General features: G+C 56.8%; 1 protein-coding gene across 2 annotated transcripts; it reads left to right on the top strand.

The window, feature by feature from the left end:
- Nucleotides 1-171: 171 nt before the first annotated feature.
- ZBTB47 (zinc finger and BTB domain containing 47) lies at nt 172-25,876 on the top strand. 2 transcript variants are annotated; one of them, XM_064505662.1, is made up of 7 exons: nt 172-606; nt 1,623-1,689; nt 11,761-13,158; nt 17,780-17,927; nt 18,917-19,032; nt 19,996-20,140; nt 20,291-25,876. In XM_064505662.1, the coding sequence occupies exons 1-7, from the start codon at nt 509-511 to the stop codon at nt 20,698-20,700; spliced, it is 2,382 nt and encodes a 793-aa protein (XP_064361732.1). In that variant the 5' UTR covers nt 172-508; the 3' UTR covers nt 20,701-25,876. The 2 variants fall into 2 exon arrangements, with proteins under 2 accessions (XP_064361732.1, XP_064361731.1); XM_064505661.1 differs by lacking the exon at nt 172-606 and adding an exon at nt 1,140-1,266.

The following is a 25,876-nucleotide window of genomic DNA, read 5'->3' as shown; positions in this document are numbered from 1 at the left end:
CCATAACAAATGTCCACCTCCGGGCTCCTCGGGAGGAGTTTTCTGCTAGGCGAACGGCACCGATAAAGCTGCCCGTTGCCTTTTTCCTCTGGCGTGAAGCAGGGAGGAAAGAAGAAAGGGGCATAAAAGAAATTAAAGAAAATCAGGAACTGGAGCATAGGCAGGACGTGGCTGCAGCAACATTATGCAAAGAGTCACAAACATCTGGAATAAGTTACCGCGCGCAGCAACCGAAGCAGAGTCTAAACAAGTGCAAGACGTTACCGCATTTATGTCTGGGAAAAGGAGTGGTTAGAAGGGCGAAAATAGCTTGGAAGGTGGGGGGAAAGATAAAGCGACTCGGGGCCGGTGGGGGCGAGGAGTCGAGTCCACCCGGCGCGATCGAGACGCCGCGATCTGCAGAGCGTGGGATGCTGGGGGCTGCTCGGAGCTCGCCCGGACACCGGGGACCCGTCGACGGGGCACAAAACGCTTCCAGTTTGCTTTCCAGGCCCGACGCCGTGGCGCGATGGCTTCCCAAGGCGGAAAGCAAATAAAAAAACCATCAGGGCCCACCAGCCTCGCGGCGACCCACGCGGAGGTGCAAAATATCCGGGCGAGCCGGGGGTGAGGATGGCAGCGGTGGGAAAAGCAGCCGGGGCGACGCCGTGCACCATGGTTCAGCTCCCGGAGCAGAGCGGCCGCGTCCTGCGGCGAGGCACCCCGGGAACCGCGCTCTGCCCGGCGCCTAAATCCCGAGCTCGGCTTAAAAATCGCTGCCTCCTTCCCGTCAGAGCCGGGGGCCGAGGCGCTCGCTCCGCTTTGGAAAATGCCGCCCCGGAGCTCAACAGCCCCCCAAACTGCTTGTTTTCCCACCCGAAACACCCCGCCGCGCCGGGCGGGCGGCAACCCGGCTGCAAAGCCGTTCCCACGGCCAAAACCCGCCCTATGCACCCCAAAAAAAAACGCGGCGGGGGGGGGGGGGGACTGCCTGGAGAGCATTTGCACCGGGGGGGTTTGGGGTGCGCTGCTGGGGCGGCGTGGGAAAATCGGCGCGCGTGGGGGGGGCGGTCGCGCGTGGGGAGGAGGAGGGGGGGGCGCGGTCGCGCGTGGGGGCGGCGGGGCGGCGCGGCGCGGGGGCCCTGTCTCTTTAAAGGGCCAGACGCGGCCCCATCTGATGCGGCGGCTCCAATCAGGAGCCCTCGGGCTCTTGGCAGCCGGAGCCGCCGCGGCTCCGCATTCCTCCGTCTTCCTAAAAGGGGCTAACATGGCGATGGGCAGGATGAGGTGAAGCAGCGAGGGAGGGGGGGGAGGGGAAAAAAAGCCGGGAAAAAAAAAAAAGAAAAAGCCGAAAAAAAGCCAAACGAGAAAAGGGGGGGAAAAAGAAAAAAAAAAAGAAAGAAAAAAAAAGGAAAAGAGGCGCAGGGGGATGCAAGCAGGGCTGGCGGCGGCGGCGCGGTAATCTCCTCCCCCCCCACCACCACCACCCCCCTCTCCGAAAAGGCAAAAAAAAAAAAAAAAAAAAAAAAAGCGAAAAGCCAGCAAAAAAAAAAAAAAAGGGCCAAACAAAAAAAAAAAAAAGAAAGAAAGAGCAACCAACCCAGCAAACCACCCAACCCAACATTTCTTTTTTTTTCATGGAGAGCAAAAACCCCAGGCAAGCGGAGGAGGACCGGGACTCCTTTGCGCGGAGACCTTTGCATCAAAATGGTAGAGCTTGCAACCCCCTCCTTTTTTTTTTTTTTTCCTCCCCCCTTCCTTATTATTTTTCTCCCCCCCTCCTCCCCTTTTTCCTCCCCCCCCCCTCCCCCGGGCTTTCTCGCGCTCCCGGGGCTTTGCTGACTTTGCAAAGGCCTCGGAAACTTGCCCCGAGCCTTGCAAGGGCGGCGGGGGGGAGGCGGCTGCATGGGCGAGCTGGCGGGGGGGGCTGCATCCTCGCGGGGGGGGGGGGGTCCCGCGTGGGGTGGGCCGGGGCCGGGGCGGGGGGGTCCCGCGTGGGGCGGGGGCGCCAGCGGTGCCTGCACGCCGGTGCCACGGGCCGCGGGTTTGCATTGCAAAAATTTGAGGGGGGGGGGGGGTTGTGGGTGCGCCGACATGGAGCATTGGGTGAAAATCTGCAAAAATGGCAAAAAGGGCAAAAAAAAAAAAAAAAGCAATTTTTTTTGTACAGGCCCCTCTGTGCCCAGGGTTGGGCCCTGGGGGGGGGGGGGTCACTGGGCTCCCCCACGGCCTGGGGGCTGCCCCGCTCGGGGAGGGCAGGGGGGGCAGCGTGGCCGCCCAGGAAAGTTTGGGCACCCCGGGGGTCGTGGCCCTGGGCGGGGGGCAGAGCGCCCCTTCCTCGCCCCGGCGGGTTTCCCGGATGCCTCCTGCATTTCCCCGGTTCCCCTGCCCTCGCCGTGCCCTCGCCCGGGCCGGCGGCTCCGACGCATCCCTGGGGCCTTGGGGGCATGCATATATATATAATATATATATATGTGTATATATATATGTATTAAATGATCCTGCTGGAGTGCCAGGGCGGCTGCGATGGAGCTTTGCAAGCGGGGCGCTGGGCTGCCTCTGCTGCAGGCCCCCCCCAGCTTTCCCAGACAGGCCTTACGCCCGGCACGGAAAAAGCCCCTTTTCCCGGCTGGAAACCGTGCCAGGTGGGCGATTTGGGGGCCACGAAGGCGAGCAGGGCCCCCCCGGCCTCTGCCCCCCCCTTCCCCACGGTGCCCCGAATCACCGAGGGATGGAGGGAAACGTGTTTTCCGGGACAAGGGAGGAGGAGAGAAATTCTTGAAACAGTATTAAGGATTTATGCACTTTTTGTTTTTTTCTTCCTTAATATTTCTGGACCCGAAGCCGCGCTTTCGCTCGGTGCAAACGGTTCAGCTCGAGTGTGTCGGTAGCGGAGTTTCTCGTGCGAGCTTTTCGGCTGCACGCGGTTGCGGCGGCCCCGCCGAGGTGGCCGAAAAAGTAACCTGGCAAACGGGGGGGGTCGTTGCAATCTCACGTTTCCCTTCGTTTTCGGGTTCCTGCTTATCTTTGCTTGCCCGGCTGGGAATTGCGGCGTGCACGAATATTATAAGGTGAACGCCGGCGTCGGGAAAGATAAACGGCCTCGTGCCGGGGAAAACGCCGCGGTGCCTCGTCCGAGGGCGTCGGGTGCTTTGGAGACGCGGTGTTTGGGCGCGGGAGGTTTCCCCCCCTGCTGCCCCCAGCGAGGGTGGGGATGCCGCGGCAAACCGCTCTCGGCCAGAGCCGAAGCTTTGCATCCGCCATTGCATCCCACGTGGGCCCCCAAAAAAGAGACGCCCCACGAGGCGATGCTCTTTGCACCTCCAGCACCTCTCCTGGAGGTCCTGATCCCTTGGGCGCCGGGTGAGCTCCGGGCCTGGCGGATTAGCTCCATTCCCGATGGGAAGGAGCTTGGGAGCTGACATGGGCGCCGGAGGAGCGGTCATCTCCGAGCCACTCCGTTAGATGCCCCCGCGTTGCGCCGGGGTGGACCCAGACCTCCTGGAGCTCCAGGAGCCTTTCTTGGTCCCACCACGCATGCAACCAAAAGGACCACGCTCGCCGGCTGGGAAGGGTGCCGGGGCGGGAAGGGGGCTTCGGTGGAGAACGGTCCGGTGGACCGAGGAGCGGGATGGCTCCCTGGCCGTGCGGTCCTCTCCCCTCCCACAGCTGTCTAACATCTGGCTTCTCCAGAGCTTGCGGAGCCCTTGGTGTCAGGGCCCGAGCGCCCAGTAGAGACGCTGCGAGTGCCCCTCCGGCTTGTTATCCCGCCTTTTCCACCGGCTCCCCAGCTTTTCCTCCAGCCCCGACCGAGGAGGGGAAGGAGACGAAGAGCAGATGCTCCACCGCCGCGGGGGGTGATGCAGGTTGTCCCTGCCAAGCCGTGAGATAAGGAGACACCGCGTCCGGGAAGCACCGGCCTTTGCCGCGGCGATAGTTGGCAAGAGGAGAGGGTGAAAGATGGGACGTGGCGGCGCGGATGTGATGGGCAGAGTAGCTAATTCCAGTAAAGCGGCTCATTTTAGGGTTATTCCCTGCCTTTTGCAGTTGCCTGCAGCGAGCCGGTACGGAGCAAGGGGCTGTTAACACCCCGTCTGATTTAAAGTCTTTCTTTCCCAGCTGCTGAATTTGCTGGGCAGTCGTGATAAAAATAAGCTGTTTTAATGCACGTTTATAGATATATTAAAGCGTTGGGCAGGGAGGATGGGTGGGCCGGGGGAGCAGGGACGGTGCCTCCTGAAGACCCCTTTAGGAGGGAAACCTGGCGTGCGCAGGCAGTAGGAAGTCACGGATGAGGCCGGTTGCAGGATCCGGGCAGCTGGGAACGGGAGATGTCTCCAGGGTCACTGCTTCAAGGACAAGCGCCCTCCGAGAGCGGTGGCGGAGGCGAGGCAGAGCGAGCGGCAGCGCTGACACGGGTGAGTCAGTCCCCTTGAAAGCGTTGGCTGAGGGCGAAATCCCCGGTGACAAGCGGTGCTGGGGTTGAGGGACTCCTGCTCGGGACCGGAAAGTCCTGCAGCGTCCACAGGGCATGAACGGTGCATCCAGTCCTGGGCTGCGTCCAGGGGTCTGGGAAACGCTGCGCCGGACCTTTGCCGCCCTAGTGATTTTGTGGTCTGGAGCCGGGTTGGCAAATGATATATTTTTAGCCACTGGAGAGCAGATCTTGGCAGTCGCTGCCTCCTGGATCTAATCAGAGTTGGGTTTGGATAAACCTTGGAGGTGTCGAAACAGAAACCGCGGCTGGATTTTTAACGTTCGTTTGGAAACGGGTTGAAGAACGGCGACTGCCCCAGCCGCGAGGCCAGCGATGGGCAGCGGCTTGAAAGCAGCGGCACCCCGTTCCCCTCGGGGAGCAGAGACGGGTGACCCGCGCGGGGACAGCACGCGGCGTGCCTGGAGGCAACGCCGAGCCCCAAAGCCAAGCTGCTCGCCAGGGATCCGTTAGACCTCACCAGGTCCTCTCCCTCTTCCTCCACTGTCCTGCTTTGTCCCAAGTGTTTCTCCTTCTTCTCTCCCCATCCTTCCTGGGGACCGTGCTCCAGGCTGCAGCGCGTGCCGGACTCCTTCGCTGCTCCCGAGGGTCTCACTTTGGCTGGGGCCACGTTAGCAGGCCCAGTGGTGAAGGACAACCCCATAGACGTCCTTCACGTCCACTCAGCAACTCCGTCATCCTGCTGGAGGTGATGAGAAATGATGGGCGATGGCCATCTGTTGACCTGTCTTCTGCTTGCTGGAAAGGTCTTGGCCCATCATTCCCTCCCTGAGCTCTAGCAGTTAATCCAACCTGAGGAAAAGGGGAAGAGAAAGTTGATTTTGGGGCTCTCAGCACCTCTCGTAGCTGTTGTGACCATGGAGACACCTAAGCCCAAGGGAGATGCAGCAGACCTGGCTTGCTGGGCCGTCCGTGGGGGATGCAGTGGTGGCTGGAGGCCACAGGGGCCTGGAGATGCCATGAGTTGGGAAGTCCTGCCCTTCTTAGGTGAGATGCTTTGGTGTGTGACGTACCCGCTGCTTCCAGTGACCCCGTGGCATGATGGGTCGGAGGAGATGGCCAGTTTGGATGTTTTTAACCACCTCGCTTGGTAGGTGGGTGGATGCTGTGAAATTGCTGCTTAGGGAGGTCCAAACGCTGAGGTTCTCGTGTGGTTCTCAGCCTGCGTTTGTGTTCTCCGAGGTGCTCCTCCGGGAAGGCCCGCTCTCCCCGTGGGATCTACTCCATCCTGCTTGGGGCTGGCAGTGAAAGATCTCGTGGCCGAAAGCAGCCGGTGAGGCTGCGTGGAGCCGTGCCAGGCCTGCGCGGCCAACTGGACCGCAGCCGCGCTGGCTGGAGCGCCAAGGGTTGGGGATGCTGCCTTGCTCTCCATCCAAATTCAGCGAACCCGAGGGGACGCTTCGTGTGTCGGATAAAGCTGCGTTCGTGCCAGTGCTTTTCTGTGATTTCTGGCTCTTTTTCCCTGTTACGTGGAGAGGTCCATAGACACTGGGCTCTCCTGACTGGACTGGTGGTGGAGGACATCCCTTGGGTCTTGTCTGCAGGGCTCGTCACTGCGCTGGCCGGAGGGGACCCTGCAGCCTTCCTCCCCCAAAGTGTCATGCTCACATCCTCCTCTCCACAGGTGATGCATCCCTGACCTCTGCCGTGGGCATCTCCATGGCCTTTTTAGTGCTCCCTGCTCATTTTGGCCCTGGGGTGGTTGTATCAGCCAGCGACGTGGTGGCAGAACCTGCAAGCGGTGCTTCCCGTGGGGAAGACGCACGCGATGGAGATGTTGGGGTCCTCTCTGCTGCCGGACAGCATGGGTAGAGCCGGGACATCCACCCGGCCTGGTTCTGGTATAAAATAACCCAATTTCTGGATGAAAGGGTTGGTTTAGACCACGCTGGGACTGGATTAGCCCTTCTGGGGCCTAGAAGAGCCAGGAGGAGGTTTGCACCCTTGGTCGGGAGGTATCTCCCAGCCTGGGGGCTGGTGGGCTCCTGCGCTGCAGGTACCGACGTCCACGGGACTTGGCGACCTCGGGGCCAGCCTTGCCAGGGAGGTTAGTGCTGGGTTTTGTCCTCGGTTCCTCCCTTGCTCCTCTCTCCACGTGTTTTGCTCCTACCGGTGTGGGGGACGATGCATGGAGAGGGTTTTGCCTCCTTTTTGCACCTTTGGTGTCCCCAAGGACGTGTCCTCTGCTGCAGCCCCCACCTGATGCCTTCTCCAGGCTGAGGGATGGTTGCCCGGGCTGCTGCCACCTTTGTCATCTTTGTTGCCTAAAAGTCACCCTTTTGCAGCTCGGAAGGTTGCTTTGCTCTCCCCGGGGGCTCCACAGCCTGCTCCCTCCTGCTGTCTGAGGGGACGGGTGGGTGAAGGATGGGTTGCCCTGCCTGGTGGGTTTGGTATCTTGGACGCAGGTCGTTGCTCGGGCTCCACTCGTCCAGGAGCATCCCAGAGATGTGCGTGGCCGGGCAGTGATGGACGTGCCTCCTGGTGTCTCCTCCCTCCTTCCAGTCACCGTTAAGTACCCAAAGCTGCTGCCAGCATGTCGTCAACCTCTTCTCTAGACCCAAAACTCCAGCGCTTTCGGGTCACGTTTGCGGCATCTCTGACTCGTTCTCCTCCGTTCGCTCTGCACATGGTCCTTTCTTGAAAGGTCCTGCAAGGTCCATCGTTCTTGAAGCACGATGCCCAAAACGGGCCATGGTTCATCCAGCCGTGGCCCTGCCGCTGCCAATGGTCATGAGAGGATGAGTTGGTGCGTCTTAGAGGGGCTTGGCGGTGGTGTTGCTCCACCGGCCTGGGCTGTGGGTGGCACGTAGCCCTTGGGGAGCGCGGCCGAGACGTCCTACGGCGTGACAGCCTTCTCGCCTGCGACCAAACCGATCGGAGCAAAGCTCTTGGATGCTTCTCCCGCGGCTCGTGTGCGTGCGTTTGGGTGGACTCCACGGGGCTTCTGGTGCCGGTGGCGTGCCTTTCCCGGGCGTCACCTCCATCCCGGGCTGGGAATACCGCCGGCGTGTCCGGGCGGGAGCCGCGGGGCTCGCGCAGACGGGAGAGGGACGGCGCTTGGGTCGCCGCGGCGGGGCCGGAGCCAGCGGGCTGACGTCGCGGGCGCTGCCGGCTCCCCGGCGCGTTTCCAGGCGGCGTCTCCGCCGAGCTATTGTTTGCCCTTCCTGCTTGTTTTTCCTGACGGCCCTCCCCTAATTAAATGAAAACAACATTTTTTTTTATTATTATTATTATTTTCTTCGCGCGGTGAGCGGCCCGACAAGCGCATCCCCCGGGAGGATGCCGGTGCGAGGAAAAAACCCCGCTGGCTTCTCCGCTCGGCGGCTTCCCGCGCGCCCGGGTCTCCGTGGGGCAGAGCCTTTCCGTGCCCGCTCCCCTTCTTCGCGCCGCCGTTCCCTGCGGATTAAAACCCCGAGGGCCGGTTTTAGCACAAAAAACCCCTCGCTGCGGCGTTAAGCGGGACGGGCGGAAGCGGCTACGGCGCAGCAGGTTGCTGCTTTACGCGGGAGTTTTGTGTTGGGGAGGTGAATTTTAAGAGGATCCTCAGGGGGAAGCTGGAAACACGGCAAACGGGGCGGCGGGATCTGCCGCCGCTGGAAAAATCCACGGGAAAACGTCCCGCGCTCAGCATAAACGCTCCGGGCTCGCGTCGAAGCGGTCCGGCTCGGCGTGATCTCACCGCCTCCGGCTGCAGCTGGCTGTTACTTCTATTCCCACGGGCGCCTCTCTGCTTCGGAGCAAAAATCAGCAAAATTGGGAAGGGGGTTTGGAAAAGCGGCCCCGGTTTCCCGCGGGAGCCGCGCCGGGCCGCGTCCGCCTCGACGGAGACGGGGGTGAGCAAACCGCAGCGCCCCGAGGCCTGAAACCACGGTGATGGGTTTGCAGCTTTGGCTGAGTTTGGGGTTTTTTTTTTTTTTGCTGTCTTGTTTTGCTGTTTTAAGCTTGTGCTTAAAAAAAAAAAAAAAAGAAAAAGACCGACTCGGCACGGAAAGCGCTGGGCTGCTTGAGCGAATGTGATGCCCCATCGGGGGCGATTTGGGGTGGGGGTTTTGGCGGGGGGGCGCTTCGCCGCGTCGTGCCGGTCCCCGCGGGGGCACTTGGGCGGCTCTCGGGCGCCCCGGGGCTCTGCCACGCATCGCCGGTCCCGCCAGCCCGTTTCGTAACGCCGGCTGGCGGCAGCGCCCGGGCAGATGTCTTTAATAACGCCGCTTAACCCCCCCCGCTCCGCTTCCCCGCGCTCGGCGGGACGGCTCGGTGCCGGGGGGGGGACGCCGAAAGCATCTGATAGCAATAAGGAGCGCGGCTCCCGGCGAGGGCTGAAGTCACCGGCGGGACGCGGCCAAGGCACGCGCCGGCGCTGGGACCGATTAGAGGCGCCTGGCAGCCCCGCGATGGGGCCGAGCCGCCCCGAGCGAAGGGCTCCTCCTTCCCGAGCCTTGGCGATGCGAAAGAAATAATAATAATAATAAAAAATAGCTCGGCGGCGCTAGGAGGTCTCGGTGCAATTTTGCACCGGGGGTCCCGGCAGCATGGAAAGCGGGATGCCGCATGCGGGAGCAGCATTAATTCCCCCTTTCCCTGCGGCCGTTTTTTCTTCACTTGCAGTCACAAGGGTTAGAAAAAGCACTTTGGAGAGGAGCTGGGATTCCCGGGAGCGAAGGGGAACCAGGGATCCGGTGCTACCGGAGGGGACCTGCAGGTATCGCAGCGCTCTGTGTGCGACAGCAAGGACTGGCCATCGTCCCGCAGACTTTTCTCCAGCATCCTCCTCCTCCCTGTGCATCTTGAGGCTGCCTTTGGTCAAAATATATATATATATATTTATGTACATATTTATTTATTTATATATATATAACTTTTCTTTTGCATCGTGGGAAGATGCAGGGACCTTGCTGGGGGAGGTTGCACTCGCCGGCAGCTCTAGGGGCCGAACGGAGCAAAGCTCCCGAAATCTGCTGCTCTGAGGGCACGGGGTGTTGCTGGGTTGCAGACCAGAAATTCATTGAAAACCAAAGAAACTAATTTTTAGCAGGGAGGAGGATTTTTCTTTTTTTTTGGTTGGTTGATGGAACAGAAAGCACCCTTTTTAGTATTTGAATGGCTTTTTTCGAGCTTTGGACTTTGCCTTAAAAAAGGGATAAGAGCAAGCAAAATACGTCCTTTCGCGTTGGTTGAAAACTGCCAATTTTTTCCCCAGTGAAACCAAAAAAATGCCGGCTGTGAACTTCCTTTTGACCAGGAGGTGCAGTAGAAATCCCTGGCCGGGCAGCTGGGACCTCATTTTCCAGTTTAGCGGCAATTCCTGCCCAAGCCGTGGCCGCTGACCTGGAGAGAGCGAGCTGCGCCGGAGCAGCCGGGCAGCCCCAAATCCTCCCACTTACATTTGGGCATCTGCCCAAGTCGTAGGAAGTGGAGAGAGATGGACGGTCCCAGAAAGAGGGGGTGGCTTCGAGATTGGGGTCTTAAATCTGGGCAGGTGCACAAGGGGCAGCCCAGCGTATCTGCTGCTTGCTCCAGCCTCCTTCCCACCTCTGTGGCTGGCGACTGGCCTGGCTGAAAACTAGCCCGGATGGAAAAAAGTGGTAGTTTCCAGCCGGATCAGCAACCTGATCTGACGCTGCAGGAGCTGGTGTGAGGGTGGGAGAATGCCTAAAATCCTAATTTTAGCCGAGCCGTGGGGATGCATGGTGACGATGCGTGGGACAGACCCGTGCGTGCCCCGTCTCTTGGGCTGCGATGGCCCGTTCGGAGCTGGGGAGAGCCATCAGCTCCAGGGCACCTCTCTAGGTGCTCGGCACGGACAGACGTCCCTGGCAATGTCGCAGGTTTTTGGGTCTGGCACGGGCTTGTTATTTTTTGGTTGTCTGCAGCAATGGGGTGTCGCAGCAAGTCATTGCCTGCGAGGTGGGACAGGGCGTAGAGACCCTCGGCTGCGGATACGGCTGGGAAGCGGCCGGGGAGAGGACAGGAGTGCTCTGGAGGTGGCTGGTCCGTGGCACGTACCACCAGCCACCGGAGACAGCACCAGGGTGGCAAGCTGCCCATCGGCGGAGCTTCTGGTCTTCCTCAGGCTCCCTCCTGACCCACTGGTCCCACCGGGCTCAGGGGCCTTCGTGGCAGCAGCCCTGCCAGGAGGGTTAGTGAGGGCTGCGCCTCATCTGTACGTTGCTAACGAGCCCTGGGACAGCCCTACTGGCGAGCATGTGTCAGGGTTGAGAGGGGATGGCTTCCCCGTCGCTGGTCATGGCCTGGCAGGAAGGGCTTAACCTGTTTCTAAGGTCTCATCTTGGATTTCCACCACCTCCCTGAGGCCATTCAGCCAAGTGAAAGCAGCTTAAGGTGGCAGAGAGGTCCTCAAAGAGGAAAACGGTGGCAGCCCCAGGCAGCTAAAGTATTTCCTTGGCCAGTCTTAGGAGCTACCCTTGGTTTGGGGAGAGCCTGCTAGTCTGATCCCTCATCTTCCAGCTACCATCTCGTGTGCACCTTCTAGCCCTTTCTTGGTTGGAGTCCTCAGCAGCCAAGTGTGGGTTGTAACGGGTATCCTGTATTGATTTTGCATTGTTGCTGGCGTCCTGCGTTGCTGCTGTCCCCCTTTGCAGTGGAGCTGCGGTAGGAGAGCGCGGCAGCAAACGCAGGTCGTGCCAGTTGCATTACACAAGTGACAGATGAAAGCTCTCAGCCGCTTCCAAAATCCCTCTCTTGCACCCCAGAGATGCTTCTCGCTTTCTTTGGTGTCATCTTCTCCATGTGTGTTTTGCCAGAGTCTCACATCTGGGGTTTGAGCGATTGCTTCAAGCCTTCCCAGCTCTGTTTGAGGCCAAGGACAAGTTGCCGCCATGTGTGTTTGTTGCTCAGTGTCCATGGTGATGTGGGGCTGGCATCCCCCTCTCTGTCCCGAGCGGGAATGGGGATCCGCTTTCCCATAAAACACCCCCGTGTGCATCCCCAGGCCTTGGCCACTTCAGCAAACGGTTTCTGTGGTGGAGTTAGCCTGCAGTTCCTCTTGCTGTCCCTGGAAGGGACAACAGGCTTCCAGCAGGGATGTAGGCAGGTTCCCGTGTCACTCTTGCCCATCCATGTGTTGAGTTTTCTCTCCCCTCGTTGGCTGGACTCAAGAAGGTGGTTGGAGTTTCCCAGTGGGGTTCTCCGACCACGAGGCTGGCTGGTCTCTGCTGTACCTGGTCTCTGAGCTGGGCTATGTGGAGAAGGGAAGGTGGGATGGCAGGACGGATGTTTCCATGGCAGAGGAGCCATTCTGAACTGCTTTATTTCTTTTCTCCCTGCAGCTGATAGTTGAAAAGACAACTGACTACCCTTCGGCCGAGTACTCCCTGGTGGAGGATGTAGCCCTCCACTTCACGTGTTTGATGGACAGACTGAATGAGCAGCGCCTCTTTCAGCCGGACCTGTGCGACGTGGACATCGTGCTGGTGCAGCAGAAGAGCATCTTCCCAGCGCACAAGGGGGTCCTCGCTGCCTACAGCCAGTTCTTCCACTCCCTCTTCACCCAGAACAAGCAGCTGCAGCGCGTGGAGCTGTCGCTGGAGGCCCTGACCTCGCAAGGCCTCCAGCAGATCCTCAACTTCATCTACACCTCCAAGCTGCTGGTCAACTCCTGCAATGTGCAGGACGTGCTGAACGCGGCCGCCGTGCTGCAGATGAACAACATCGCCTCCTCCTGCCAGGATCTCCTCGACACCCGGTCCCTGAGCCTGGCCATGGCCAGCGACATGGCCCTGCCCCCCGAGGGCTGTGCCAACGCCGTCCCCCCGCCCTACTACTGCGAGATCAAGCAAGAGGTGGACGCCCCGCACCCCAAGATCTACGCCCGGGAAGGCAACGACCCCTACTCGGTGCGTGTGGAGGATGGGGCCGGTGGTGGGACGCTGCCTGCTGTGCCGGCCAAGCAGTACTACAAGGAGGAGAAGGACGGCGGTCCAGCCGCCGTCTGTAAGATGGAGGGCGAGGAGTCCGAGGAGGACCTGGACAGCCAGGGCTCGTACAACCGGGAGCAGATCATCGTGGAGGTGAACCTCAACAACCAGACCCTGAACGTCTCCAAAGGGATGGAGGGGAAGCCAGCCGCCAGCGAGGCTGCTGCCACGGCCACCGCAGTCGTGGGGCGGCCCGATGGCGATGGGCGCGACACTGAGGAGGACGGGGAAGAGGAGAACGAGGAAGGGGAGGAGGAGGAAGAAGAGGAGGAGGATGCGGAGGTGGGGGAGGAGGAGGAGGAAGAGCACAGCGAGGAGGAAGACCTAGAGGACACAACAGAAGAAGAGGAAGAGGAAGAGGATGATGAAGATGCTTCAGAGGTAAAAAGGGAAAAGAGCGGGCAGCCCCGCAGAACCAGCCGGGCATCCAAAGCCACCAAATCTGCCATGGCCACCAGGTCCCAGGAGATGGCCAAGGTGGAAGAAGAGGAGGAGGAGGAAGAGGAAGGCCAGCGAGGGAGGAAGAGGAAGAAGGAGCAGGACGGATTGGGCCAGAAGGTGAAGCTGGAGGAGAAGCAGCACTACCCATGCAAGAAGTGCCCCCGGGTCTTCAACAACCGCTGGTACCTGGAGAAGCACATGAACGTGACACACAGCCGCATGCAGATCTGCGACAAATGCGGGAAGCGCTTCCTGCTCGAGAGCGAGTTGCTCTTGCACCACCAGACCGACTGCGAGAAGAACATCCAGGTAAGATGGCCCCTGGGGACATCCCAGCCCGGCCCCCACCACCAGCCCGTGGCGGGGGACCCTGACGCCCAAATAGCGCCTGTAGCCTTCTTCAGGGCCGTAGAGCCAAGTGCAGTGGTGAGGGTATTTTGGATGGGCTCAGAGGGGTGGAGGTGGCCTTATTTTGTGCATGACCTGGATTTGGGTGGCTGATGGTGGGGGACGGAGCTGGGCCACGCGGGTGGTGGTTGTGGAGCCGCAGCACCGTCATGGGACAGAAGCGCAGCGCTGTCAAGGCTGGAGAAGCTGTAATGGGTTGGGAGTCATTTTTCAGGCAATCTGGATAAAACATTGCAAGCTCCTAATGGAGACACACTCCAGCCATTTTTACCCAGGCTTTAACCCATTTAGCTTAATTTGAAGATTTGCTGACATGGGTTAAAATGGTTTTAATCTGCCTTTTATTGCCTTTCGCTTGCGCGTTAGCTAATTTCCAAACGAAGCGAGTGCGCTTGGAAATCCTTGCTTAGCTCAGGCTAGGTGTGGCCTCTACCTAACACTTTAATTAGATCCAGATCTGGACTTTCAAAGCAAGTCGGTTAAAGCAGCGCAACCTTTCTGGGCCAGACAGGCTTTAGGTTTTTTTCCACGGCAAGGAATTTGTTGGCGTGCTGTTGCGCTGTGGCACTGCAGGTGACCCAAAGCGGTTGGGAGCCAGGAAAAGTTTGATTTATTCGCTGCTTCCCTGGGCACGCTACAGGCATCCTGGGGGAACAGCAAAACGGTGCATTCCTTCAAAATCCTCCAGCTAATCTTCTAATCCCTGCTGGACTCTTCTGCATGATGCTGTCACTGCTAATAAAAAAAATAATAACCTCCTGGAGAGCTTCACACATGACCCTTGCAGCGGCCAAGGGATCTAGTTTTAAATGAATCCAGCTCTGATCTTGTAGCCCCCGTCGATGAAGCAATGGTGTGGTTGGAGCTCTTGACCCCGTATGACCTGAATTTAATGGATAATGAAGTTTGCGATTGCGGCGGCGGACGTGCAGGAAATGCAGAGGTGGGAGCAATTTCGTTCAAGGCACGGTGACCCTGAGCGTCAGCTCATCGCCGGGGGCGGCGTTGGCATTGCAAAAGGGAGCCGCATCCCGTGCGCTCCTCTAATGTCGCCGCTGCTTGGAGATGCAGGTTGCCTTCGTGTTTCGGAGGTGCCGGGAGATATTTCCTCCAGGATTGGCTCCCGTCCACTCGCAGCGGCAAGGACTTCCACGGGTTGAGTGCACATCATGTCAAGTAATTGTTTCGTTGTGAATTTTCCATCTTGTAATGCCCCCTGGTCTCGTAACACCAAAGGACAGCCCTTTGGGGAGCTGCTTCCTTGCGCTCACGATTTTATACCCACCTGCCACGTACCCCTTGGGTCAGCACTTTTCCAGATCCGGATGGATATATTCGTGTTTCCTCCAGAAGCCATTGCAAATCTCCACTCGTCCTCGTCCCGCTTCTCTGTACTTTTCTGGGTTTCCCCAAATCCTTTCTGAAGTCGGGAGCTCTCTGCATGTGCCCAGACCTTTTCCCGGGCGTTGATGAACACGGCGAACTGCAGCTGCCTCTGCGGTGACCTCCCTCCCTGGAGAACGTGGATCATTAACTTTCCTTCAGTCACGCTTTTTTATTTTAGCAGTAGAAGCCAGATTCACTTTACTCGCTCTGATGGTATTGAACGTCTTTATCAGTACAGCATGGAATTACAGCTGGACGGTAAAGGAAATGGCATTTTTCTTTTGGGATTATACCTACAGTGGGCAGCCTTTATAGTTTGTTTTTAAGGAGATATTTATCTGTGGAAGGACTTTCCCTCTTACCCCATGGCTATGCAGTTTAAGAGCCTTTGGGGAGAGACAACGCTGAATATTTTTGGAGAGCCGGGTAGCCTCTGCCTTCCTTGCCAATGTGGTGTTGCTGACATTAAAGGACTTTGAAGGATCAGACTTCCCCCATCTCTTTCCAAATAAACCATTTTTATCATAACTTTTTTTTTCCTTAGAGTTTCCATCAGATTTCCAGGACGTCAGGGGTACATGCTTCCTTAAATCCCCCCTGGAGCCCATTTTTTAGAGAAATTCGTGTCAGATCTTCTGCCCTCTGGTCCTCTGGATCCAACACAGTCTTCAGCTACCTGGTGCACATCTCAGTGAAGCGCTGAGCTGTTCCCTACTCAGGCTCCTTCGGAAAGTTTGCATGGATGCCATTTGGGCCTGGGGGCTCTCATTTGCGGATTTGTCCCAAAATCTCGCCTGCCACACTTCAGAGTTTTGCCCATGTGAAAACAGGGACCTGCCTCACTTCATATCCTTTGAAGGTTTCTCTTGCAACACCACCATCTGCAGCCCCCGGCCTCCTTCGTGGGCTTCCTGCTTCTGCTGCCTGGAGAAAAAGGCTTTATCGTTTGCTTTTTGTGCCTTTATCAAATTTCTCAAAATCTTTCTTGGCCTGCTTCAGGGTGGTTTTCCTCTTAACTTGCCAGAATTTATCTTTTTTTTTTCTTTTTCCCGTCATTTCAATATTACTTCACTGTTTCTGGATGCTGCTTGCTTTGTTTTGATAGCCTCTTTCACCACGGAGCGTTCAGTCTCTCGGGATTTTGTGTTGTTCTGATACACTTTGCCGACTGACCTGGTTTAACTCTGAGCTTTTTAATGTATCACCCTTTTCAATGTATCCTCCATGTCTCTTCCGTCTTTTCTACGTAAGTTGTACCCTGCTGTCGCAGGATACTGGGTATCCTCCTGAGCCGAGCATCTCTATGTCAGCGTTTCCCCTGAACCCACATGTTCCCATTCCTCTGCTTTATCTCCTGGCTGCCTGGTGGGTACGTGGATGTGGGTCTGCGTTGGGTCGAGTTTCCCATTTTTTGGTGCTCGCTTTGTGCAGAGCTCTGCTCCCACCATTTCCGATTAGCCTTTCACCAGCTTCTGCCTGCTCCTTGCTCCAGGACACGGGGTTTTGCCCCAGAGGATGCTCAATGTGTCTTTGATACCAAACGCTGGTCCTAAGTTTGTCCTGAAACGCCTCTTAAAGCAGAGAGAAAACTGTTTGGATCCATAGAAATATCCACGTAGACAAAATAAAACTCAGCGGACTATTCATGTTAATATTCAAGTGCTCCGAAATTAAGAAATCGAGTGTTGGGAATGCCTCCATCACCCTCATTTTGCCACTTAAGCACCTAAATTTAAGTAGAGAGGGAGGGATGCTGCGACTCCGTGGTGTAATGCTGCATTCGCCGCAGTCTCGCACCTGGGCTTCTCGCGGGAGCGTCGGCCGTGTGCCGACCGCCCTCCGCGTGCTCCGGCGAGGCCGGGGTCCCACCGGTCCGCGGCACTTGCTGTTTTGCTACCTGCCAGATTTGATTGATGCTGTAAACGAGCTGGAGGAGAAGGTAGAGGAGCACGGTGAAAAAAGTCCTTTACGCCTGTGTTCGCACCCATAAAGACACGTGGAGCGAGCCAGGGTAAGAAACCATAATCCCATGCGCATGCAATTGAAAGCCGTCATGCGGCATATGCCAGAGGGAGGGAAATTCGGCGTCACGGAGGCAAGCGCGGTGCCAGCAGCACCTCACTTTCCAGGGCTGAGTTGCAGCCCAAGTTGCTGCTTTTCCCAGGGAAAAAAACTCACAGAGAAATATTTAGCTTGGTTCGAAGGGAAGCAAATCTCCACCGCAGCTTTCTGGGTGCAGCTTGGTACGTGCTGAAAAACCACGGCACCGTGTCTGCGAAAGAGCTCGCCGGCACAAAATTTGGGCAGCAGGAAACGCGTGAGCTGGGGGGCCAGAGGGGAAAGTGAGGGGCTCCGGGTTGGAGAGCCAGCGTCAGTCCCTGCTGCCATCACGTCCACATCCCTCCAGAGCCACAGCGAGCTGTGCGAGTGCTCAGCCACCTTGGCTGGCGTTTCTGGATGTTGGAGGATAATAGATGCTTTTGGAAAACTCGTTTTCCGCTAAAGTAAATATCAGTAATATCTCCTGAAAACGGAAGTCGTGGTGTCTACCCTAGCTTGGGCGTCTCCTTGTTTCGCTGTGCTTTGCAGCTGTCTTCTAACACATGGAGAGGTTTCTTGGATGCAATGTCTAAATTATATGAAATTGCAAAATTCCCAGCTGGGAATAGGGCTCTAGGGCATGAGTTACTGTTTATGCAGGTTTTAGACATCCGTTCCTGGAGAGGCTGCGTCCTTCCCTGAAAATGCATCACCCCCCTCCCCATCTGATGAGACGGTTGGGTTTTGGAGTTTTTGAGGTCACAAGGTCTGTAGCAAACTTGTTGATTTTTTATGTTCAGTTTCTTAGCTTTAGTTGTTTAAAAGGTTAGGTTTGCAATGACCTTCCTTTTCACAATTTGCTCCTTTTTCATCGGAAAAAAACTAATATCGGAAGAAAACTAATAAGCTGGCTGTTTTAAAATCGGCAAAGTTGAAATATTGGCAATAACCTGATGTTTGGCCAGGCCTGGAAAGAGATGTGTCTTGGACTTGTCATAAATGCCACAAGCTGGTTTCCACCTCCCGCAGCCTCCATGGCCCCATTTTCTCCCGTCGCGCTCCGGCCTCCCTGCCTTACTCACCTCTCTCATTGCAGTGCGTGACGTGCGGGAAGGGGTTCAAGAAGCTCTGGTCGCTCCACGAGCACAACAAAATTGTCCACGGCTACGCGGAGAAGAAGTTCTCCTGCGAGATCTGCGAGAAGAAGTTCTACACGATGGCCCACGTGCGGAAACACATGGTTGGTGAGTGCGGGGGGCGGTGGGACGCGCCAGCGCTGGGCTCCAGCGCTCAGCCGTGCTGCGGCCATGCGAAGCGTCGTTTGCTTGCTTTACGAGCATCATCGTTTGCTTACTAATTACTAGATCCATCTCGCTTAACCTGAGGTCCCTGGTCACCCTCAAGTCGTTCTCTGGTGCCTGGAGAGACAGGCACCCCTGGAGACCAGCTCAGGTCTCGGTGCCGTTAGTTGCCCTCTGAAGAGGTCTCTCATCTGATGACAGATAAACTCGGCTCATCTTTTCTCCTCTAGCTCCGTTGTGCTGGCAATAAGCAGCTTCTCGTTCATTCAGTTATGCGGGTCACGGCTGCTAGTGTTTGGTTCGCCCCGTAAGGAAACGCAGGCAGCTGGGGGATCTTTTTAGGGATATTCATTTGTCGTTTCAGCAATTAAGGGCATTTTTCAATCACTGTCATGTTGGGAATTTAGGACTGGAATAACTCTTGGGTGAATTCTCTTAACATCAAAGCAGAAGCCTGGAAATTTGGCATGAGCCCTGAAATAGGAAGACGACTTTTTTTACCCTGTGGTGCCTGGTGTTTAATGTTGAACGTATGTCTGCCTGGTATTGCCTCAGTGCTGTTTTTGGAGTAGTTTGCTGCTGTAGAGTAGGCGTGGCACTGGGGAATCGCATTTATTTTATTTAACCGGGGGGAAAAACTAAAAAGACCTCAGAAATGATCAAAGGATGGTATGAAGTGTAACCATCCTTCCCTTGCAAAAGAGGATTGACCCTCGGCAATGTTGGACTTTGAGAAGGAAATTGCACGTGGCAACGTTGGTTGTGCCTGGGATGAGTCTCTCAGGCACCAAAAAGGACAAAAAAAGGGTCTCTGGCAGGCAACAGGGATGTCTCAAATCTGGGGTTGTTTGAAGGAGAGGTGGGGAGGGTGCACGGGGCGTGGAGGCCCAGGGAGGGCGGCGCGGCCGTAACGCTGCTCTGCTTCCTTCTAGCTCATACCAAGGACATGCCGTTCACGTGTGAGACGTGCGGGAAGTCCTTCAAGCGCAGCATGTCCCTGAAAGTCCACTCACTCCAGCACTCTGGGGAAAAGCCGTTTAAATGTGAGGTAGGTAACGTTTTTGGTGGAGGGCAGCTCGGGCTGGCCGTGCCGTGGGGCGGCGGGAGCACGCTGGGCTGGGAGGCAGGTTCTCCACCCCTCCCACAACGCTTCCTTCCAAATGGGGACAAAAATGCTGATTTTAGGAAAGATCTTCCACTTTTGGGGGCATCCCTACCAGCGCAGCAGTGGGGATGATTTCCCCATCTCACCCAACCTTTACATCCGTTCTGGTCTTGAGGACCCTACCAACCCTATAATGAAACTGGTTCCTCTGGGTGGCACCTGCTGATAGCAGGATCTGCTCCTCCCTCTAGTGACTGGACAACATCTCACACCCGAAACCCACCTGGCCTTCAAGTGTGGGGCCTGATTTTGTCTTCAGCTGCCTGGGTTGGAGGAGCCTTGGCCCCAGCTCACCACCGGGGCTGGGCGATCAGGGTGCCAGCGGTGCTCAGGGTGCTGATGGTGTCGGGGGCCTTGGGCTCCAATGCAGCATGGACTAAGCTCTTCCTTAAACCCTGGAGGAAGGCAGAGGCCAGGAATATAGCCCCAAAAGCTGTGTATTTGAACTTTTTCAGAAAAAAATGAATCCTGCGAAGCTCTAGCTGGTGGCTGCAGATAGCAGGGGCAGACGGGGGAGATGGCAGGTGCTTTAGGTGCTGGATGGTGAGAGAGCAGATTGATGTTCAAGGCCCTGTGATACCACTGACCTTTTGCGTGGTCCTGGGCAAGTCCTGTAGGCTCAGGGCTCGGTGGTATCCCTGGGTGGGAGCGGAAACGCTGAGTGGGAGAACATGGGGGGAGAGGTGGGTACGTCGGATGGAGATCCAAACCAGCCAACTTGTCTGTGGTCAACGTGAGGCTGCTGGGACAAGCAAGGCTTATCCCATGGGGACCTCCGCCGTGGCACGGGGCCGGGGCTGGGCACCGCGGTGCGGCCAGCCGCTGACGCCGGCGCTCTCCTGGCAGAACTGCAACGAGCGGTTCCAGTACAAGTACCAGCTGCGCTCCCACATGAGCATCCACATCGGCCACAAGCAGTTCATGTGCCAGTGGTGCGGCAAGGACTTCAACATGAAGCAGTACTTTGACGAACACATGAAGACGCACACGGGTGAGCGCTCCCCGGGGACGGGGAGACGGGGTCGGCGGCCGCCCGGGGTCATCGTCTGCCTTCCGGGGACGAGCGGTGGGGTGGGGGAGGCGGGATGGGGCCGGCGGCCGTGGCGGGTGTTTCTCACCCGTGTCCCTCCCCGCGCCGCAGGCGAGAAGCCCTACATCTGCGAGATCTGCGGCAAGAGCTTCACCAGCCGCCCCAACATGAAGCGGCACCGCCGGACCCACACGGGCGAGAAGCCCTATCCCTGCGACGTCTGCGGCCAGCGTTTCCGCTTCTCCAACATGCTCAAGGCCCACAAGGAGAAGTGCTTCCGCGTCAGCAACCCTTTGGCCTCGGACACGGCCGCCGCCGCCGCCAACAGCGGCCTGGCCGCCCCCCAGCCCTCCGCCGGCTCGCCCCAGCTGCCCCCCGGCACCTTGCCGCACGCCCACCCCCTGCCCCTGCCGCTGCTTCATCCCCTCCCACAGAGCCTCCCTCCTCCTCCTCACCTACCGCCGCCGCCTCCCCTCTTCCCCGCCACCGCCACCGGCAGGGTCAACGCCAACAACAACTAGGCAGCAGCCGCGCGGACCGGACCGCCCTCCGGAAAACGCCTTCGCCGCGGAGCCCTCTCTGTCCCCCTTCCTCCTGGTTTCGGGGTTGTTTTGGGGTTGGGTTTTTATTTTTTTTTTTAATTTTTTATTTTTTATTTTTTCGCCTTTCTTGGCTGGGAGGGGAGCTCTGGGCCAGAGCCAGCGCCGCAGGGAGAAGCCCCCGAGGAGCGGGGAGGAAGGGGCCACGCGGCGCCTGTCCATAAGGGTGTAGATAAAAGGCGTTGCTCAGCCCCAGCTTTCGTCCCGCATGAGGTCCTTCCCAGCTGGGCAGGTTGGGAAACGTCCAGCCAAGGGTTCTCGCCCGCTTCGAGGTGGCCACGCGGCCTCCATCACTCGATGGACATCCCAGCCACCGCGACCGGCCTCTCCCCGTGGATCGTCTCCCTCCCCGAGGCCTGTGGAGGCAGGAGGGATCGTCCAGGGCTGCTTCCCACCCGGAGCTAGCTTGGAGGAGAGCGTGGGGGTGAGGACCCCAGCCCCGGAGCAGGCGGAGAGGTCAGTGGCGGCACGTGCCAGCTTGCTAGCCCGATGCCTGCGAGCTCTTTGATATTTATAAGAAGCAGAAATCTAGTTAGTGGTGCTCGAATCGCCGTACTGTAAAGCTGGTCTTTCAATCAGGCTCTTTAGGAGAATTATGGCCCACGGAGGAATTACTTGCTCGTGGCATCGAGCCAGTGCAAGACGAGTTGTCGCCACCCGCAGTCCCCTCCAGCTGGGGAGTCCCCGGGCCAACGGCGAGCACGCAGGTGTCCCTCCTCCAAACTCCGCCGGCCTGCTCTCCTTAGCACGTCTTCCTTCCCCACGCTAGGTGTTTCTCCCCTCCGCGGATTTGGTAGATGAAAGCACAAGCCAGCGGCGTGCCAAATTCACGAGCCGCGTCTGGGCATATTGGCACCCTGTTGTGATTTAATTCCCAGCGTGTGGGATCGGGCTCTGGTGTCCCCTTTCTGCTAATCCCAATGAGATCTGGTTTTTTAGGGACTCTCGAGTTTGCAGCATTGCCGTGGGGGAGCTCAGGTGGGCTTTGAGACCGAAAGGCAGGTTGGTGGGTTGCTCCATAGCAACCTTGCATGGAGCAGCAGGACGTCACGTGAGGCTGAGGTTTCTTGGGAGAATCAGTCCAGAATAGTGCCTTAACAATTCGAATAAGTGTCTGACTGACGAGCGAACTCCAGGTGTTTGCTGGAGTTGTTGCTCTCTTGAACTCTGCAAGCTGGATCTCATTGCAAGGATTAGAGCTGAAGCAAGACGGATTTCGGTCTCGCCCAATAGCATCTTGTCCTCAAACTTTTTGCCGTGTCAGAAAAGCCCATGCAGCTCTCCCAAGCTTCGCTTCCCCACCAGGGTTGTGGCATTGGCAGCTGACGCTCTCCTCGGCTGCAGTTTGGCTGAGACAGGATGTTTCTGGTGCAGTGATCACCTCTGGGAGAAGAGAGGAACCCAGCTTGCCCGGGCCTCGCAGGAGAGCGCTGGGGTTGATTTGATGAAGCCCCACAGCGTTGATTAGCATCTCTGCAGCCACGTTGTACTTGAACGCTCCTCTTCCCGTATGCTGAATGACGGTGAGGTTGAGCTGGTCTTTGACTTCACTTATTCAGGCTTGCTTTGTGCAAGCAGGGGAGGAGCGGAGGAACTGTGGTCTCAAGTGGCTGTCACCTACCCTGGCTGGAGAGGAAAGTCCAGGAAGACTTTGCTGTATTTTTTGTTGAATGCTGTGATATAAGCTGGCTCTCTTGCTGCTATGATTTGCCCCAAGATGTCATGCATTGGTCTATCCCCAACTGCATGGTGTCACTGCAGTTGCCCTCATGAGTACCTCCCAAGGACATGTCCCCTTTGGAGCTGGGCAGTTTGAGACCACTGCAGGAGCTGCAGAGCATCTTGGGCACAGGCAGAGAGAGGTGACGACCAAGATGTGTGGGAGGCTTTGCGGCCGATGCGTTGCTGCCAGGGCCAGCTCTGTGGTGAGACCGGTAGGAAAGCAAAGGCAATGCACGTGGATGTGGGCCAGGTACCTGCTGAGGCAGTGAGCAGTGCTGTTGGCGTAGGTAAGCTGGGAGTGAGGTCACTGGGTGGGCTGCAGAAGCCAGTTCTCATTTGCACCTTGGTCTAGGCAACAAGCAGTACTGGGGCACTGGGGACTGAGCTGCATCTGGCTCTGCAAGAAGTTTTGATGTTTCATCTCATAGACCAAGTCAGCAAAGCACTTGGGCACTGTGTAACTTGCAGAGCCCAGCACAGGGTTGTATCTCCACAGAGCCAGGAGGATTTATCCACATGCTCTGGTGCTTTGCTGAAGGAGGACGTACAGGAGTGTGAGGCTGAACGGGATGGGATTGCTGGCTGTCCCTGTGAGTGGTGTTTGAAGTGACAGGTTAGGTGATTGGTGTCCTCTCCTGCTTAGTGCACCGAATGACAGCACTCATGCCCAGCATCCTCTGGAAGCCTGGCTGCTCTTGAGTTGTTACTGTTTTATAGCAACAATTTTTTTTTCATCCTTACGAGCCTCTCGTGTTGGCTGGGGTCCTCTGGAGCCCCGGTGTTGCAATCAGTCCCTGAACGGGTGAGTTCACACTCATCACATCCGTTTTGTGCAAAGGGAGAAAGCTATGGCTGAGTTGCTTTGAGACATTTTACCTTCTCAGGTGGATCTCAAATGCTCCTCTGCTGCCCTTCTTCCACGCACGCGCTGGGATTTATCAGGCTGGTGCAACACCTTTTGAAACGCCCTCCCGTAAGGGACTTGGGCCCTCAGCTGTTGGAGCTGTTGGCTCCCTGGAGGGAGCAGGACCCAGCCTGGAAGGTGATTGCTTTGGAGGAGCGCACATCAGAGGTGTTGGAGGGCTTCAGTAGAGCTGTCCATGTCATCTTCTCCGCTGCCTCCCAGACCCCATCCCATGGGACTCCTTTACATTTCTTTCCCCTCGCCCTCCTAGGCTTTGAGACCAGATAGGAGCTGCGCACTACGAGGAAAGCTAACCTGCCTGTACGGTCTTCATTTTGTGATGAGACTGTTGGCTTGTCCAGCTGGTAAACTTGGCCAACTCCTTTTGGCAGTAAATCCCCACATGAACATGTCCCCCCTCAGTACTGCTTATCTAGAGAGTGGTTTCCCAGTCCCCAGCCCTTCCTGTCTCCGCAAGGACCAGTCCCACTTGAACGTCACCACGAGATGAGAGATCCTCCTTGAGGCTAATGACATCACGATCACTTCAGAGAGGAGAAGTGGGGCAGGAGCACTTGCTGGTACTCATCCTGCAGCAGCTTGGCTTCGCCACATGCACAGAAAGCCCAGTGACCGATTTTAGCTGCTTCTAATGATCTTTGAGACCCTGCCTGGAGAGCTGCTTGGAGACGTTGAGATGTGACCATGCACACAGCACTTTGGAGAACCAGATCCCTGCTGCTCCCTCCCCTACTCCAAGGCCTGGGCAGCTCCTGGAGTCCTACACGGCCTCTGAACCCTTTTGTCTACACCCTTATTCAGTCCCTATGTGTCTCTTGATGTCTATTTTTCGTTAATGTATTAAGACCTGAAAAGAGTCACTCTAGCAGTGTCTCGGCCCAGATTCATCCCAGGTCAGACCCCATTGGCACCTGTTGAGTGAGACAGAGTGGGAGGCAGGGGAATTGGGTCCGTTGTTTTCAAGCTTTTTATATTTTATTTTATTTTATTTTATTTTTTAACTCTTGCACCTTAATCTCTCACATCCCTTCTTCAACAGACCATGAGGGTGGAGAGGGGCTTAATTTCCATTACGCAGTCGATGAATACTCTGCAAAGCAACATTCAGCTGACAACCCTGCCCACACGCTACCCCCCGACCTTTTTTTTTTTTTTTTCCTCTCATTGGTTGAACTCTGGGGAGGGAGGGAGTCACGCGTGGGGGTTGTTTTTGTTTTATATATCCCAGGAGCCTGGTAGCACAGACCAGTTTGCCTCATAATGTCCATGAGGCACGGCTGGCCCTTCGGACCACAGCCATAATCCGAGCGCGTTGAGAAGGTGACGGATGGACGTCGGGTGGAAACGGCTGTGACAGTGCAATAGAGATTAGCATCCGCTGCTAGACAACTCCACTGATTTAACTATTGGTTTGCCAGAAGTTGAGAGGGAAGGACGGACAGACGGACACCCTTGGTTCACACGGACGGAGACAGCTTCCCCGCACAGCCCTGCCTAGTGACTTAACCACGATGGAGTTGGGTAGAACTTAAAAAGGAAGAAAATAAAAAGGAAACAAATAAAAAAGAGCAACCTCAATAGCATGGAACTTAAAGGAAAAAAATGAAACCCCAAGCACTTGCCTCAAAACTAATTTCTAATGCCTGATGTTTGGCTCTGTATGATTTTCCGGCATTCAGTATCGGTTGCCCAGACATGCCAAGTTAAGAGTGTATCGGTGGCTTTACTAGTGTGAACAAACTTAATGAAGCACTTTATTCTGTATAGATAAGGGAAGGCGGGGAGGGGAGGGGAAGCTTGGATGCTTTTCGGAAGCGTCTTAAGTAATGTTCTAGGAAATGTATTATTATTATTACTTTTTTTTTATGACCATGTGTAATCAATATATGTTTATCTTCAAGTACAGCAGTTACTCTCTTTGGGACGGTGTGATGAAGGGGAGGGTGAGACGGCCAGGTTAGTCCATCAGAGGGGAGCCGCTGGGGAAAGGCATTGCCTGCTGCAGGAGCATGCAAGTCTTGCTTCATTGAAGGCCCTGTTGGTGCACGTCCAGGAGGTCCCAAGAGGTGCATCAACGCTGCCTTCAAGGGCGCAGCTCACAGAGGGCCTCGGCACCAGGGCTGAGGTGGCCAGTCCCCAGCACGTCTCCATCCTGAGCTGGCTTCTGCCCGGCGGTGCTGGGGCTGATCTCTGAGCCGCCTGCGAGTGAGGTGAGCAACAGTGGGCTGTTTTCATGCGTCTCTAAAGGCTATGTCCTCAGCCACGCTTTGAAACCTGCTTTTGGCCTCTCACCAAGGCACGTCAGGGGTCACTGAGCTCTGAAACTGGTGAGAGGTCGGAATTAGGCCTCTGTGCTGCCTTCTCCCAGTCTGGAAGTGTTATGACTGTTACCAAAGAGGTTGCAAGTGGAAGGACTGAATCAATAAACAATTTGTCTTTTATAAAAGAAAA

The sequence above is a fragment of the Dromaius novaehollandiae genome, chromosome 2 (genome assembly GCF_036370855.1).
Source record: "Dromaius novaehollandiae isolate bDroNov1 chromosome 2, bDroNov1.hap1, whole genome shotgun sequence".
Taxonomy (NCBI): Eukaryota; Metazoa; Chordata; class Aves; order Casuariiformes; family Dromaiidae; genus Dromaius; species Dromaius novaehollandiae.
This window is presented reverse-complemented; position numbering and strand designations above follow the sequence as displayed.

Coding starts and splice junctions, on each gene's coding strand:
- ZBTB47 (XM_064505661.1), top strand. CDS start 1,157: ATGCGGCGGCTCCAATCAGGAGCCCTCGGGCTCTTGGCAGCCGGAGCC. Junction 13,159..17,779: donor ACTGCGAGAAGAACATCCAG/GTAAGATGGCCC, acceptor CTCTCATTGCAG/TGCGTGACGTGCGGGAAGGG. Junction 17,928..18,916: donor CGTGCGGAAACACATGGTTG/GTGAGTGCGGGG, acceptor GCTTCCTTCTAG/CTCATACCAAGGACATGCCG.